The sequence below is a fragment of the Capsicum annuum genome, chromosome 11 (genome assembly GCF_002878395.1).
Source record: "Capsicum annuum cultivar UCD-10X-F1 chromosome 11, UCD10Xv1.1, whole genome shotgun sequence".
NCBI classification, from domain to species: domain Eukaryota; kingdom Viridiplantae; phylum Streptophyta; class Magnoliopsida; order Solanales; family Solanaceae; genus Capsicum; species Capsicum annuum.
In genome coordinates this window covers 18,976,314-18,994,653 of record NC_061121.1, presented here as the reverse complement: position 1 = coordinate 18,994,653, position 18,340 = coordinate 18,976,314, and the positions used below count along the sequence as shown (strand labels likewise).

At 31.6% G+C, this 18,340-nt stretch overlaps 1 protein-coding gene across 3 annotated transcripts in view; it reads right to left on the bottom strand.

The window, feature by feature from the left end:
- The window catches only part of LOC107848458 (membrane protein of ER body-like protein), a 42,745-nt gene extending 27,618 nt beyond the window's left edge, over nucleotides 1–15,127 (bottom strand). Inside the window, exon 1 of one of the 3 annotated variants that reach the window (XM_016693227.2) lies at nucleotides 14,706–15,127. In XM_016693227.2, the coding sequence (XP_016548713.2) occupies nucleotides 14,706–14,931 (226 nt within the window). In that variant the 5' untranslated portion in view covers nucleotides 14,932–15,127. The remainder of the gene's footprint in view (nucleotides 1–14,705) is intronic. The other 2 variants (XM_016693225.2, XM_016693226.2) reach the window with 2 other exon arrangements.
- Nucleotides 15,128–18,340: the final 3,213 nt, after the last annotated feature.

Genomic DNA, 18,340 nt, shown 5'->3' with positions numbered 1-18,340 from the left:
TCAATGCCACATGTGATCGCATCAATGACAATATTGAAGACATGAAACGGCATATTAAAATTATACGCCAATTGCTACCCAAACTCTACCCACAAAATCCAACTGTCCAAGCACCTTGCGATAAAAGCTTTTCGAAGGAAGAGGTGGGCTGCCCCGACCCACACCAAGGTAAAGAGGAGATTGAAACATTTTTGGTACTTGATAGTGAACTTATAGAGAGTGAAGCACTTTCTAGTTCCAAATCTGTCCGCGAGATAGATCATGATCTCTTTAGGTTTAATGTCTTGTTTGAAGATGATATAAACACTCCTAATGGACCTAGTGGTGAAAATGATGGTATAGCTTGCCTTGGAGGCTATATCCGATATGCTAACCCACTATGGTGTGACAACATTCCTCCTAAAGATGAAAATCTCTTCTTGGAAGATGAGAGTACTCTTATAGGCAAGGAATGTGTAGTCTCGGAAATAAGTACTCTTGGTAGTGCTCTTGGTGTGCATGATGATCAATTTACTCTTAAATGTAGTTCACTACTTGAGCATGTAAATAGAGTGCTTAAAAATTCTCAAGTTAGTGATGGTGTCTATAGAATCGATCTTGATAATGCTCATGTCTCTTTGAATATCTTGTGTGGTAAAAATATTGCAATTAGTTTTGTTCATAGAGATCATGTGTATACAAATATTTTTGCGTGTGAATGTGGGAGTGACATTGTAGGGGAAGGAAGGGCTAGCCTCGGCTTAGGTCCTTGGCTAATTTTTCCATTTGATCCCGGCACCCTATTGGAATGTGGAAATCTCGACACTCTCCACTTAATGCTTGGTCAAGACGACAAGCAATGTTTGATTGTGGGTGCTAAGGAAGGAAGACAAGGTTCTTTCTTATCTCTTTTTATTGGTGGTGACCACTTCCTTTGTGCCATTTGTACTAAGTTTTTTATGTTCAACACCAAGGATCCATGGATGTACTTCAAGTTTGTTTCACCTCGGCATGGCATATTGATATGTGTATTTTGCTAACCCTAACCCTCATGTCATGAGGATGTGTTCTTGTTTATCTTCTCTTAATTTTGCAAGGCATGGATTCGAGGTCGAATCCTTTTCAAGAAGGGGAGGATGATACAGGTACGACCACAAAGATGCATGTTTGTGAGATGTATTGAACCCGAGACTTGGAGTGTGAAAATGAAGTGCAAATGAGGACTTAAAAAGGGTCCAAAACCATCCATATAATGCTCTCCAAAGGCACCCACTTGAAGAATTGAGACTAAGGGGTCATTTTGGACATCTATATAAGGAACCTTTTAGGTTATTTGTTAGGCAGATTTTGATGATAATGAATGTTATATAACATTGAAAGACAAGTCCTCTCTCCTTGAGGCACAAATCCGAAACTTGTAACTAGGGTGATACTAGGGCGGAATCACTAGTGTTGTATTCTTGCTTGAATGTTGGATGCTAGAGGAGGTTGAGGTCTCACTTGTGCTCACCGAAGAGAGTAGGTGTTCCTATTATCATTGTACTAAGGGTCTAGGTGCTTGAATACACTTAGGTTCTTAGTTCATGAGATAGTGTATGTCACTCTATCTATCCTTTCTATTCTTGCAATCTTGTAACGTTTGTATCTCGCATTGTACCCGTTTGTGTTATTATTGTTATTCCCATTATTAAGTTAATCTTGTTCTTCATCTTTTTGTTGTTAAATCTAGTTTGGTGGCTGTTTTGGGGTTGAAACACACCCTTATATTTCATTCTTCTTGTTGTTGTAGTGAATCCGAGAGTGGTCTCCATCTTAGTCCTCAAATCCTTAAGATTAGTGGACTGTTTTGAAGTTGTTTTGTGTTCTCTTGTTTGTCCCGTATCACCTACCCCAACGACCCAAACTGACACTAGCCTTCTATCCTATATTATTTGAAGTTTACATAAAATGTATTATAAATTACGACATTTAACAGCTTTAAACATCGAAAAAAATTAATCTATTATATATTCCAAAAAAAGTAAAAAAATACTATAGATCATAGTAATTAACAATTTTTTAAAGATATAATATATTTGATTGACTTTCAAAATTATTTCATATCTCTTAAATTAGAATAGTTAAAAATATAATTATATATCAACGCCACAAAAGTTAAGACAAGAAGAGTAACATGTATTATTTGAAAATCCCAGTATTATAAATTACAATAGTTGAGAGCTTAAAGTATAAAAAAAAAAATTGTTATAGATTTCAAAAAATACTTAAAAAAGTACTATAAATCACAATAATTAACAACTTAAAAAATTGTAAAGATACAAAATATTTGGTTGACTCAAAAAATTATATCAGTGTCATTAAATTGGAATAGAAAAAAAAGTATTATAAATCTTAATAATTAAAAATTTAAATTATTTTTAAAATATAATTGGTTATCGGTGCCGCAAAAGTTTGAATAAGGAGAGTAACATGTATTATTTAAAAATTACATAAAAAGTATTATAAATTGCAATAGTTAACAATTTAGAATATTCAAAGAATACTAAAAATATAATTAATTATCAAAATTTTATTTATGTCACATAAATTGAGACTAAAAATAACATATATGCACGGGCCCTCGACATCCAGTCTATATTATAAGAATGAATAAGAGAGGAGCTTAGTTCATTTTTTCAGAAATGACAACTAAGTTTTTCAAAGTTTTATTTATTATTATTTGAGATATTTTTTAGAATTACTTATATTTATTTAAAATTTATGTAAAAAAATATTATACATTTCATAATTAATTTTAAAATATTAAAAAAGGCATGATAAGAAATCGATTGTTTCTAAAAATTCTTGCAGTATTCCATAAATTGAGATAATTATTTAAAAATGATATAAAAGTACTATAAATAATATTAATTAATAATTTAAAATATTTATTAGAAAGGGAGGAGCTTAGGGTCAACTTTCACAAAATATAAATAAGCTTCTCAAAGTCCCACTTATTTTTATTTGGGAAGCTTAGGATCAATTTACAAAATGATTATTTCACCCTGTACTTCTCCAAAATTACTTATATTTATTTGAGATTTACAAAAAAAAAAATATTATAAACACAATAATCAATTCTAAGTTCTTATAAAACATAATTAAAAAAAGATCGTTTCTCAAAATTTTATCAGTGCTGCATAAATTGGATAATTATTTGAAAAGTGATATAAAAAGTGCTAGTATAAATTTTATATTTTACCCTAGCTTTTGTTTTACTTTATAATATAAGTGTGAGTGGAGAGGAACTTAGATTCGATGTGTGTGCTTGTACTATATCGTGATTTTACTATATCACCCTGATTAATTATTATAATTCATTTATGCATTAGAAATTAATAATATTTATTTAAAAAATTAAAATAGACATTTATGACATGTCTGCTTTAACAATCATAATTTTATTATATCACCCTTAATTAATTATTATATGTTATATAAGAATTAAATAATTAATAATATCTAATAAGAAAGATAAAATAAACATAATACAATAAACTAACTCTTGATATTTAAATTAACTTAACGTCTTATATGAGACTTACTTAAATTTTTTTCACAAGTAATTTTGCTATATCACTTCTAATTAGGTATTATAAGTCATTCACATGTCTGTTTTGCTTTTCGATCGTGATTTTACTATATCACTCCTAATTAATTATTATGACCATTTAAGCATTATGCAACTTAAATTTGAATGGAAGAAAAAATATTATAAATTACAATAATTTAAAACTTAAATTATTTTAAAATATAATTGACTATCAATGTCACAAAAAATTGGACAAGAAAAATAACATATATTATTTGAAAATTACATAAAAATTAGTATAAATTACAATAGTTAACAACTTAAAATATGTAGAAAAAATAATTTGTTATATATTTTTAAAAAGTACGTAAAATTATTATAAATCTCAATGATTAACAACTTAAAAAATTTAAAGGTTAACATGCCTGCTTTGGCACAACTTCATTGGTCTTTTCCCCTGCCTACATTTTTTTCTTCCATTTTAATTTATTTGTATTATTTTTTTAATATATTATATATTTAAAAAAACACATAAAAATACTAGAAATCAAAATAATTAACAACTTAGATTTTTTAAAAGATATGAAATATTTGACTGCCTCTCGAAATTATATTAGTGTCACTTAAATTCGAATATAAGAAAAAGTTTTATAAATCACAATAATTAAAAACTTAAATCATTTTAAAAATATAATTGATTATAAATGCCATAAAAGTTTGGACAAGGAGAGTAACATATATTATTTAAAAATTGCATAAAAAATATTATAAATTACAATAGTTAAAATATTAAAATATCTAAAAGATATTAATCTGTTATATATTTCAAAAAAGTACGTTAAAAATACTATAAATCACAATAATTAAAAATTTAAAAGGCATAAAATATTTGGTTTACTCTCAAAGTTATATCAATGTCACTTAAATTTATTTAAAAACTACATAAAAAGTATTATAACTTACAATAGTTAATTGCTTAAGATATTTTAAAATATATTAAAACTACGATTGATTATCTAAATTTAATTTGTGTTACATAAATTGAGACAAAATAATATATATGCGGACCCGTCAATATCTAGTATGAGATAATCTTGAATTTGAATAGTTCTCACAAATTTTATCAGATTCTCACAAATACTTTGCTGCAATTAGATTGCCGTACATTTTTATTACTTTTTTCATAAATAATATTATATTTTCCTCGTTTATTATTTTATAATATTTTTTTTTCGAACCTTGTAATTGAATAATACATGTAGTAGTTTTTTTATAAATCTCTCCTTATATCTTTTTTTTTTTTTACTTAATCCTTATATAGAAAATAATTAGTTTTTACTTATCTATTTTAGAAAATCATGAAATATTTATAATTTTTTTCTATATATTCTTTTTATTAAGTAACTATATAAAGTATATATTAATAGTCAAATGTTTAAATGGAAAAATTTATTAAATATAGGAGAGAAAATGCACAGTTTTCATCCTGAATTATAAACAAAATTGCTGAGACACACTCCAACTTAAAGGAGTCCTATTATCCCCTGAACTAATTAAAATCGTATTTTTTGCAACCTTAGTGCCTACATGGTACATACGTGGCACATTGCGTGAATCAACACACTGAAGGTCCACGTAGACACACGTATGTGCCGCGTAGGCATTAAGATTGTCAAAAATACGATTTTAATTAGTCTGGGAGGGTAATAGGACCCCCTTTAAGTTCAGGTATGTCTCAACAATTTCGTTTATAGTTCAGGATAGAAACAATGCATTACTCAATATAGGAAAATACTGTTTTTTTTAGGACACACTAACAAAGAAAGTAAGACACTTAAATTGGATAAAGGAGTAAAATTTGTATGATTTTTATGTGATCTTTACTTTCTCTACATATATAATCTTTTATACTTAATTTATATAAATATATTTTATATAATTATTATGCTATTAATAGTTTTTCTAAATCAAATTTGAGATAATTGAGTCTTACATAACCAAAAAGTCATATTAAATTGGTGCTTTAATTAAGACAATGTAGTGAAGATCATCTTGTTTTAATTCTATAGATTAAAATGATTTCTTAAGTAGTATGTCAAAACTAAAAATACCATAACTATGGATAGAAAGTCAATTAGATTACTCTTTATAATTGGATTTAGTAAAAATAAGAATTTATCAAAAATTCATATTTAACGTGTCATTAGTTTTATTAGTATGTAGTAAAAAAATATAATATAAATTAAAAGATTTTAATTAAAAAATTATTATTTTATATTTAGAGTTTGGACTCAGGCTTAGCACGAGAGACGTGTAACTAGTATTAATAATATGTTTGGTGCGTGAAAATTTTGTGAAAATATTGATAAGTGAACTAATTATTAATATATTGGCAAATAAAATTATTTTGACTTTTGAGAGGCATAATTCGAATTAAGTAAAGTTAGGGGTGTAAATATAAAAATAGTTAAAATTATAAGAAAAATTTATTTAGTCGATAAAGGAAGTCATTTTCTCCCTTAGTAATTAAATATTGTAAAATACACACACAATCTCTTCATTATTACTATTATTAATAATTCCTTTTCCACCCACCTCCACCCCCTCATCCCACCTCTAGAATGTAAAGTAGAGAATGCAGAAAACGCCACAAATTGATAGTTAAGTTTCTAAAAAAGAAAAGAAAAGAAAAAAGAGCAAGAGTGAAGAAGTTAAACTACAAAATAAGAAGAGATCATAATCCTTTACTCCTCCATGATAGTAAGGCGAAATATTTTGTTTTGTGTTTAATATGATTGACATTAATTGTGTTTTAGGGTGGTTTCAAATTCCTTTTTTATATCATAAATTAGTGATTTTAAAAAGTATCTGTTGGAATCTTGAAGTTTTGATGAATGACAATATGAATGAAACAAGTTGATATACGCATTCCACTGATCAGACAAGTTCAAAAGTGCAATCGATGGTACAAGTAATTAAAAATCAGAATGAGTTAATTCAGTGCAACTGAAAACTTCAACTTACTGATCACGTGGGGAATAGGACAAGTTGAATTTAATTCAAATAGTTGATGATAAGGGAAAGCAAGTTGAGCTGAAAAAGGAGTCCTATGTGAAGAAAGAGTTTCACTTCTGAACATATCCTTAAGAGTCCTATGTGTAGAAGGAGAAAGATTCTAACAATTAAAGAAGTCTATGCAAAATGTATAATTTGAAGGACTCTTTGGAGAGTTAGAGTTTGACTACAACACTAAGGAAACAAGAGTTGGAATTGAAGAAGGAGCCTTACTTGAAGTAGAACTCTATGCAATGAGAGTTATGATTGAAGGGGGAGTTTGAAATAAAGAATGACTCTTTGAAGAGTTGTGCTTAAATAGAAGATGCATCAGTTAGAATAAACTACGCACTTACAAAGCATCACTGAAGACACACATTGAAGAACCTGATCCTAATTATAGAATCCAGCTAAGAGTTTTAGTGTTGATTTTTAGAGTTGTTCATTGTGTTTGAACTATTGATGTAATATTAGTTTCAGTGAGTTATAAACTAAAGTAGGAGCTAGTCTTTGAGTTGGGAAAAACTCAGAGACTTTGGGAACGCATACCTTGGGAGGTGTGTGTGTAGTTTGGAATTAGAGTTCATAATTCCTAGTCGTTGTGTTAAAGGAATTAGAGTTTATAATTCCTATTTGTTGGTTACAATAGTTTTGTAATGAGTCGTTGTTGAGGCTCAGAGTTATTTAGTGAAGTTGGTATTAAATTCTGTAGAGGTGCAGGTCGTGGTTTTTTACACCTTTTTGAGCCTGGTATTTTTCACGTAAAAATTATTGTATTCTTTACTTACTGTTTTACTGCTTCCCTGAAACACGTCAGGCAACCCGTTCCATCCATAGGTAACTCTTACGTTAAAGTCAATGATCAGTAGGGCACGTACTCTAACAACTGGTATCAGAGCGAGGTTGTCTTAAAAAGGGCTAACACCTAAGACAAAGATCACTATGATGAATTCCGCATCACCTATTGGTCACAGTGAAGGTCAATCCATTATTAGACCTCCACTCTTTGATGATCCTCACTTAATTTTATGGAAATTTAGGATGGAAATATTCATTCAAGGGAAAGACTACGAGTTATGGGATAGGATCCCTAATAATCCTACTATTCCAATGAAGTTAGAAGATGGTGAACAAGTTAAGAAGGTAAAAAGTGAGTTTACCACTGATGACTTAGTGACATTAAAGAAAAATGCTAAGGCTAAGAACATCTTAGTCTGTGGACTAGGACCGGCTGAATACAACAAAGTGTCAAATTGTACCACTGCTAAGCAAATCTGGGATGCACTGGTCGATTCACAAGAGGGTACCTCTCAGGTAAGAAAATTCAGGATTTCTCTTCTCTTAACTGAATACAAAGCTTTTAAGATGAAGGAGAATGAAACCTTGTATGAAATGATGACAAGGCTTACTGCCTTGACAAATGAGTTGACTTCTTTAGAAAAAGTCATCACTGTTGAAGAACAAGTTGAAAAGGTGTTGAGGGTGCTACCAAAATCAAAATGGAATGTTAAAGTGACTGCTATTAGGGAGGCAAATAAGGATCTCACAGGTATGACACTAAATGAACTAGTAGGAAATCTGAGAACTTATGAAATGGAAATTGATGGAACTAAAGAGCTAGCAGCCCCTGGGGATACCTTATCTTTGAAGGCATCTGATAGTGATGAAGAAATAGAACTTGATGAAAAATAAGTTGCCTTTATAACTAAGAACTTTAGCAAATTCTTCAAAAAGAAGAAGAGAACAGGAAGCAAGAAATGGTCCAATGGCAATCCAAATGGATGCTACAAGTGTGGTAAGACTGATCATCAGATCAAGGATTGTCCTGTCTGGAAAATAGAATGGAGAAAGGAAAGGGCTGAAAAGAAATTAAAAGAAAAAAACAAAAAGAGAGAAGAATATGCAATGGTTGCAACTTGGGGATCTGACTCATATGATGATGAAGTTGATGAAACAACACTCATGGCTCTTGGAGATTCAGACTTGGAGGAAGAAGATGATGCTTCTGAGGCAAGTATACTTGAACTTAAAGAAAAGTTGCATTTGTTTTCTAAAACAAAATTTATTTCCTTAATGAGTGCTCTAATTGATGATTTCCAAGAATTAACTTCTGATGGGGATGAGTTATTCAACAATCTTGCAAGTCTCAAGTTTGATTTTATTGATCTAGAAACTTGTAAGAACACCGTTGAAAAGGAAAACTACATTCTTAAGGAACAGGTTAACAGACTTGATTAATCAAACCTGACCCTCAAATCTAAAATCTTAAAACTGACTCTTTCTAAAAAAAAAAAAGGTAAAAAGTGAGGAACAAGAAAAAATTGAGTCAGAATTGACTAAGATTAAACATGAATACTTTTGTGAAAAAGAAAAAGTTAGTCAATTGAGTCAAGAAGTTTCTAAATTGAAACTTGATCTTGAAAGAGCTAATAGATGGACACATTCTTCAAGAATTGTTCATAACTTATCTTAAAGAACTCACAATGAAAAGACTGGGTTAGGCTTTTATAAAAGTTCTAATGCTATTAAAGATTTGTGTTATATTTGTGGTAACCAGGGTCATCCAACCACTGAATGTCTAGTTGCAGCAAAAAGCGAATCAAGAAGCATAAGCCTAGCGAAAAAAATTTGATTCCATGTTACCACAAGCTAACAAGAAGGTCAAATCTGGTCAGAGAAATAGGACACATAACCTGTTGCCTCGATGGGCTAGAAGGAACTTTATACATCCTTTTTCTTATAAGAAAGGATCCAAGATTGTCTGGGTACCTAAAGTTAACCCCTAATTTGTTTTGTAGGTGAGAGTGAAAGGAGGCAAGCAAAATTTGTATATGAATAAAGCTTGCTCAAGGTATAAAACTAGAAACAAATAAAGTTTCTTTCACTCACCACATTTAAAGAGAGAATATATCTTTTGGAGATGGCAAAAAAAGAGGATGATAGTGAAACTGATAAGTATGCACAGGAACATGTTGTACCACCTGGTTCAACTGTTGTACAGATTGAGGGCATATTGACAGGGGGAATAAAAAATCAAGAAATTGATGCATCAATAACACCAACACAAGCTGATGACAATTTTATTGATAATTCATAAGAATTGGTGTTGTCACAAGAATCTTGAGATATCTCATGGGAATCAGTGGCTTGAGACTATAGTATTCAAATGAAAGTAATTTCACTCTTGAGGGCTATAAAAATATTGACTATGTGGGTTACTTAAATGACTAGAGAAGCACCAAAGGCAATAAGTAGAGAGCATTTTGAAAGGAATAGGTTAGATTTGGGCATGATTAAAATTGCATGAACTCCCCTTAATGATTGACTAGAATAACCATTTTTCTTTTAAATCTTATTAGCTAAAATGTTATTCGATTTAGTCTTGCATATTTAGTTGTGTGTCCCAATTTCAGATTTTTGACTCTTCTAACCTAATTTTGTATTAGATTGTGCAGAAAATAGGTATGAGCAAGCAATTGTGACCACAAAGTTCTTATTATTAGGTATGCTCTACCCTGACATAAGCATAGGCTGTCTAAGTTGAAACAGTTGAGCATACGTGTTCCATTCCTCACACTTCATCCTCCTCTTGTCCTATGATGCTGACGAATTGGTTGACCAAATTTTCTTTGACTCTCTCTAAATGATTGTGCACAAATAAGTTAATCTTACACCAGAAATTTCTTCTTCTTTTTTAACCAAAATATCAGTTTTGTACCATGGATTTGCCAAACTTGATCATCAATCACATGCAACATATGTTTCTGAAGAATGAAAAGGGACATGCTCTCTCTTTTAGTTCCTAATTGGCTCAGATCTTTTAGGATTTCTTAGTCCAAGTTTAGGTTTAACTTTTCAAACAACAATGGATATTTTTGAACAGATGAATCATGCTACTCTACCTGGTTCAATAAGGAGGGCTAAAACTCATTGCAAAAAAAAAAAAAATAAGAAGAAAAATGATTTAGCTGAGATAAATTTTGAACTAGAAGCTGCATCTGACAGTCATGAAGTGGAATAAGTGGTCCTTCAGGCTAGGATCATGACTTGAAGCTTGACCTTGATTGAGAAAGGAATGAAAATATTAAAGTCATTCATCAATTGACATAGTTGATAACATTTATTCCACCTTCCTCATCAGCTCCTCACTATTCATATACTTAGTCATGTCCCACTTTTATACCATATTTTTTTTTTATTAATGCTAAGTTGTTTTGATTTGTTCAGTACTAGCTTAGGTTAAATGTGGAACATGCTCTGGCAGTTAAATGGAATAGTTATCTTTGCTAAATTGGCTCATATTTTTGCTCTCTTTAATACATTATTATGTTAGCTAAAGTCTTTGTCTGATTGTTTTGGTGATAGCCCTAGTGGCCATGAATAGCATAACAAATCACTTTGGCTAGTATATTATTGCACTGAAATGGTTTTCGATAATACCAAAAGGGGGAAGATAAGAGGGTTGTACAATGTTTATAACCCATTGACTAACTTATTTCATTCTAGTATTTTATACTTTAGTGCCTATAAGTGAAGATATTTGAATGCACAAAGACAAGAGTTTTGTCATCATCAAAAAGGGGAAATTTATTGGAACCATGAAGTTTTGATGAATGAAAATATGAATGAAATAAGTTGATATACGTGTTCCACTGATTCGACAAGTTCAAGAGTGCAGTCTACGGTATAAATAATTAAAAATCAGAATGAGTTAATTCAGTGCAACTAAAAACTTTAACTTACTGATACGTGGGGAATAGAACAAGTTAAATTTGATTCAAACACTTGATGATAAGGGAAAACAAGTTGAGTTGAAAAAGGAGTCCTATGTGAAGAAGGAGTTTCACCTCTGAGCATATCCTTAAGAGTCCTATGTGTAGAAGGAGAAAGATTCTGAAAATTGAAGAAGTCTATGCAAAATGTAAAATTTGAAGTACACTTTGGAGAGTTGGAGTTTGACTGCAATACTAAGGAGACAAGAGTTGGAATTGAAGAAAGAGTCTCACTTGAAGTAGAACTCTATACAATGAGAGTTATGATTGAAGGGGGAGTTTGAAATAAAGAATGACTCTTTGAAGAGTTGTGCTTAAATAGAAGATGCATCAGTCAGAATAAACTACGCGCTACTCAATCACTGAAGAAACACATTGAAGAACCTGGTCCTAAGTATAAAATCCAGCTAAGAGTTTTAGTGTTGATTTTTAGAGTTGTTCATTGTGTTTAAACTATTGATGTAATATTAGTTTCAGTGAGTTATAAACTGAACTAGGGGCTAGTCTTCGATTTGGGAAAAACTCAGAGACTTTGGGAATGCATACCTTGGGAGGTGTGTGTAGTTAGGAGTTAGAGTTTATAATTCCTAGTTGTTGTGTTAAAGGAATTAGAGTTTATAATTCCTATTTGTTGGTTACAATAGTTTTGTAATGAGTCGTTGTTGAGGCGTAGAGTTATTTAGTGAAGTTGGAGTTAAATCCTGTAGAGGTGCAGGTCGTGTTTTTTTACACCTTTTTGAGCCGGGTGTTTTTCACGTAAAAATCATTGTGTTCTTTACTTACTGTTTTACTGCTTCCCTGAAACACGTCAGGCAACCCGTTCCATCCATAGGTAACTCTTACGTTAAAGTCACTGATCATAGGACACGAACTCTAACAGTATCACACCTAGATGTTAATGGTGTAAATTTGCAAAATATTCTTTTTTAGTAAGATAAGACGGAGTTACAACTCCCTAAAAGAGATTTGGGATAGAAGTAAGGGGGATAATAAAGGTGGCCATAATTAATTTCTTATATAATTTTGAGTGGATATTCTGTAACATGAGCACTGTTCTATTATACATCGTGTGTATATCTTAATTTAATTACTTAAGTACCCCCAACAAGTTAGTTATCTGGAATATTTCTTTTCACATTCGAACGCTTAACGCCAAAGTTATAACTACAGCATTCACATCATTACAAAATACATTTCAAAATATAATATGAGAATCTCACAATTACAACTTTTTAATCAAAAACAACGTTTATATTTTCAGTTGGATTCTCATTTTCGACCAACACAAACTCATTGATGTGAAAAAAGATGTTCAAAGTGCAAGACTGAAGAAAAGGTGTTCTAATGTTGTCATTCTATCACTTAATTCTCCAGAAATAACTATGCTCATCAACTAATTTAATTTTCTTCTTGCAGTCTTGTTTTTTTGCATGCCCTGCAAATAATTTAATCTTCTGCTTTATTGATTCTTGCACCATTTTTTTTTTGAAGATTTCCATGGACAGGAAATCTCTCTCTTATTAGTACAAAAAATTTCCAACAATTAAAATACTTAATATCTCTCTAGGCAACTGGTAATGATAGAGAAAATAACTTTTTTTCTAACTACGGTAAAGAGGTTGTCTAATTTAAATAAATCTTGATCCTTAATTTAAAGGTTGACAAGTGTAACAAATCTACCTATGTACTGTACCTACGGGGAGGGAGGCACCTCCCACCCTAGATTTGTAGATTAACAAAAAGTCAAAAGCAAAGAAAATTGAGATGGTCACAATCAGCCAGGTCTTGCTACTTATAAACTTGCTAGAAGATTTTGATTTTAAAAATCCAGTTTCGTCATGATAATTGATCTAGCTATAGCTGACTTTAACTAATATCTATATCGATAATCTTTAATCTATATCAATAATTTATAATTTATAATCTATATCTATATCTATAATCTATATCTATAATATATAATCAATATCTATATCTATTTATATCTATATCTATTACAAGGGCCTTAAAAATGTTGTTTGAACTTTTTGTCCTTCATCAAAAGTTTTGCTTTACACAAAATTGTCTTTTCATTATTTTTTCCTAATATTTAAGAGTTGAAAATTAATTAAATATATTTATGGTAAAACCTTTCTTTATTAGAAGTCATCAAAATTAATGACTAACCAATACGTTTTCATTAGTTTAAAAATTCTAAATCAATTAAATTTGATTTTAAGAAGATTTAAAAAGTGTATAAATTTACAATATATTAAATCCATTAACTACGTAAAACTTTTGGTGGTAAAATATGTATGTGCTTACAATAAAATATATGTTTTGAACTTTTTGCACTTCATTAAAAACCTTCGTAATAAATAAAATCGTCTAATTTTAAATAATTAAAAGTTACACGTGCGAAGCAGGTATGGCTAAACTAGTATATATATATATATATATATATATATATATATATATTCAAAGAAATAAATATAAATATATTCAAAAAACTGATTATAATAAACAAAAATGCTAATAAGAAATGAAAAAAAACATTTCTTTAAAAAAAAAAAGAAGTTGGCAGTTAAAAATTATAGAATTTAATTCTTGAACTTGATAAATTTATATAATTAAGAGTAAAATTTCATTATTCCACTATGCTTGCAGGAATGCTTGAGAATTTCAATACATTTCAACTTTTGTTTTTAGAGAATAGACAGTCGTAAGAGGGAGAAGAAGAAAGAATACAGTAAAACACAAGTTTATTATACAACAACAACCAAACCCAGTATATTTGCACATAGCGGGGTCTGGAAAGGGTAGAGTGTACGCAGTCCATATCACTATGTAAATTAACCATTAATCATCATCACTTATATTGGCTAAATAGTTCCTTTCTATTTTTTTTCAAAAGATCCTGTACTTTTTTATCACCATAAATAGGTAGTAATTTTTAAAAAATATCATCAATAGAATTAATCCATTATTAATTTTAAAAAGTGAGACCTTAAAAACATGGGTCAAAAGCCATTGCTTCGATGACTCTATCTTTGAGCCTGCACTAACATTATCTCTCATTAGCTGAGGCCTTGAGGGAATGGAACCTTATATGATCTTGAGTTTGACAATCATTTCCGTATGAGCTAGGTTTCAATATTGAGTTAAATCTGAGATGCATTAATACCTTTACACACGGAATATATTATTATACATAACTTCCCTCATTCTATACTCTCCCCAAACAAAAACTAAGACATCAAAAGCAATACCATATAGAAGCTAGCAAGTATTAACATCTTCAGTTTTATTCACGTAAAAGTATATAGATAAAGTTTTTGAACATTGGGTACCTTCATTGTTGTCAAAGTTGGCGCTATTTTTAGGCTTGTCCTTGTTTGCCTCTTCCTCAACACCGATAGATAGATCATCTCCATTAATAACAGCATCGCCATCATCGTTGGCAGTGCGTCGAGCTCCACGTCCAATGAGTGCCTCCTCTAGCGTCTCCTCCTCCTCTATCACCATCTCCGGCACCATTTCACTCCAGTTGTGTGGCGTAGACACCTCCGCTGCCATAACGCCAAATTGGAATTATTAATTTTTATGTCGCACTTAGACTTGTGAAATGGTCAGCTGCACGCCAACAGCTCAAGTTGTATGTATCTCTTACGAGCCAAAGTGTGCTATGCTATAAATAGACAACAATTCAGTCAATTATCAATGTTTTCAGCATTAATAAAACAAGGTAATAAATGAAGGTGGTTAGGAGAGAACTGTGGGAAAAAAACATTAAATTGGTTGTTCTATATAATGGTGGAAAAGAAAATGATAAAAAAATGCGTTTTCTTAGACGGAAGTTATTGAAATACTTTTTTTTTACTTTAATGTTTTTGAGTATTGCAAACCAAGGTAATAAATTAATTAAGGTAGTTAGAACTTGGAAGTATGAAACAATAAACATATAGATCGATATGAACGTAATCAATTAACAATTTTGGTCATGCAAAGGACAAAAAAGGTTGAAAATCTTAAAAAGGATTTGGAGTAGTTGTTTACACATATAATTGTGGGTTACAGATTAGTTACAGGTAATGATTCTTAGTTCTAGCTAGGTTAGACTTAAAAATATATGTAATTAAAACTAGGTTTCAAGCTTTTCAGATGGTAGTGCTAAAACGTGGCTACACCTATCATAAATGTCTTTAGTCAAGTTTCTTGCAATTTAATACTACTAGTATTTAAATACAACTGCTAAATCACTACATATATAGTTAAAACGTGGCTACACCTATCATAAATGTCTTTAGTCAAGTTTCTTGCAATTTAATACTACTAGTATTTAAATACAACTGCTAAATCACTACATATATAGTTGACCTTGTTAGCCTCCTATATAATTACTAAATGTTTTAATAATGATAAACTAACAAAATAAATATGCAGGATTAAGTTTGAAAGATGATCTCAAGATGGAAGGCGATCCCAAAAGATCTCAAGATAAAAAGTGAGTCCGCAAAAATCATGAAAAGAATCAAATCAAAGTAAGAACAAGATTGAGGGATTCTAAAGTATGAAATCAGAAGATACACAAAAAGCAAATCATGGATAACAATCAACAAATGTCAGGATGACCAAATAAGGTATAAGATCATATGAAACACATGAACAAATCTAATATGAATATGTATGTATATGATTCCTCGCTTTGAAGAAGGAAAATGCATATCGTAATGCACAAATATATCTTGAACAACGGTCTGGCCGTGATGGGTATCTCAAGCCCACCATGAACCGGAGACCACCCCCCTTAACCTAACCTCAAGAGCATAGTAATAACAGTATAGCCGAAGTCAATCAAGATAGTAATAAAAGATGAATATATGAATCAAATGAAAACTAAGAGTCAAAACAACAACCAATCCACACTTGTCCACAATAGCCTCTAAACCAGAATAGCAACTAAGTCAGGACATACCCCCAATGAAACATCCTAGATTTTGATCCTTGAAAATTTCTTGAGCTTTGGGCTCACTGCCTTGGTTACGACTGGATCCCCGAAGTCATAGGGTGTCTTGATGACTCGTTAGGATGAGTCGTACCCAAACCAGTAAGTTTGAGGCTTAATTCTGCTCTGAGTATGAGTGGCTCACTAAGAGCCGTAAGGATATGTCACGAGTCGTTAGGTGAAATCGTAGGGTGTCCAGTGTAAGTCCCAAATTTTATTTTGTGTTGACTACGACTGGACCCTACGAGTCTTAGGGTCTCATTACAAATGGGTTGGTTGAGTCATAAGGTCAACAGTGTATTGGTTCCTAGTCACTGTCTTGGTACGACTCGTGGTGACGAGTCGTATGGTATGGTTATGAGTCAAGGGGCCGACTCGTGGTCAAAGGCGTTCTTTTTCCATCTTTTAAGTTGAGGGTACTCTGGACATTTTTTTGTCACGACCCAAATCAGGGCCTGGCCGTAACGAGAATATCAAGTCCTACGTAGACTGGAGATCACCCCCTTCACCTAACCTAGTCAGCTCAACAACCTCAAGTGTCGGATGAATTTTGAACACATAACAAAATAATTTAAGCTAACACTTATATCAAATCATAAAATGTCTAAACCAATCACCAGTAACCGGACAACCGTTCGTCACCGAGCCAATCCACCAAAACAACACACCTAAGTCCACAATAATCCAACAAAACCTTTATAAATCCGAAATCAATAAAATATCAGAACATGTCCTCGACAATAGTCAAAAATAAATTATAAACAAAGTCTGAGACATAGAATATAAAGACCATGAAATGAAGCCTTCCAAAGTATGAAAGCTCACCACTTTAATGTCCACTCACGAACCACTCAAACACCCGATCACTTTGCAGAAAAGTAGAAGAAGTTCCGGTACCTGCATCACGTGGGGATATAACGTTCGGAAACAGTTAGTGGTTGGAGCACTAGCATGTAACTCAGGGTAGAGGAATAAAGTAATACTATCATGTAAAATCAAGTCAAATCATTATATGCAATCACATAAATACATGTATATATATCATGCCGTGATAGGGAACAAGACTTAGCATGAAGTCTGAAAATCTTAACCCGGGCTGTGTAGCATAACTATCATATAACAAGGCACCCATGGGCTATATGTGCCCAGCTCTCCCTTAGTTGGAAGGGCCCCAGTGCGTGTAGCCACACGAACCAAAGAATATTCATATCCGTATATGCCTTTATGAGGGACTCGAACCTCCTGGCATAATCAACGTGACTTAAGCACCAATGTATACAATATGGGAGACTCGAACCTCCCATTCATATTCATTTGGGAGACTCAAACCTCTCGGTCATATAGACACCCGCACCGGCAAGCAAGGTTTCTAGTGTTAATCCTTCGAACTCCACTTTCACGGCCCGACTACACATCTCGCTTGAAAGCCCAATTTAAAATATTCATTTCACATACACAATCATTAATCTAATTACTTACCAAAGGCATACAGTTGGTATTGTCATATCAATACCACTTGTAAGTGTACAACACGCCATAACCATTATTAATCAATTTGGGACTCGAACTTCTTTGTCTAAACAAAGATATCAATTCATTTAATATTTAGGGACTTAAACCCATTTAGAAATTCAAACTAATTCATGGATAACAAGGCTTTCATAAAACCATTTACCAACCACTTACATTATTAGGCCAATGCCTTAGTTCAAAACACAATTCAACACGTGACAAGATCATTCTCATAGGCAATTTCACAAACAGGTTGAGGGTATACCATTATCAAACCATTATTCAAGCTAAAAACCATCAAGTTAGGGTTAACCATGACCCCTTAGTTTAATCATAATTTCCCAAGCACCCACTTGTGCAAAACCATTATCAAAATATGCATAATCACAATTTAAAACATGAGAAGACAGTACTAACATTATGCCTTCAAACCCTCAACCATGGTTTTCAAAACCACCATTAATGATT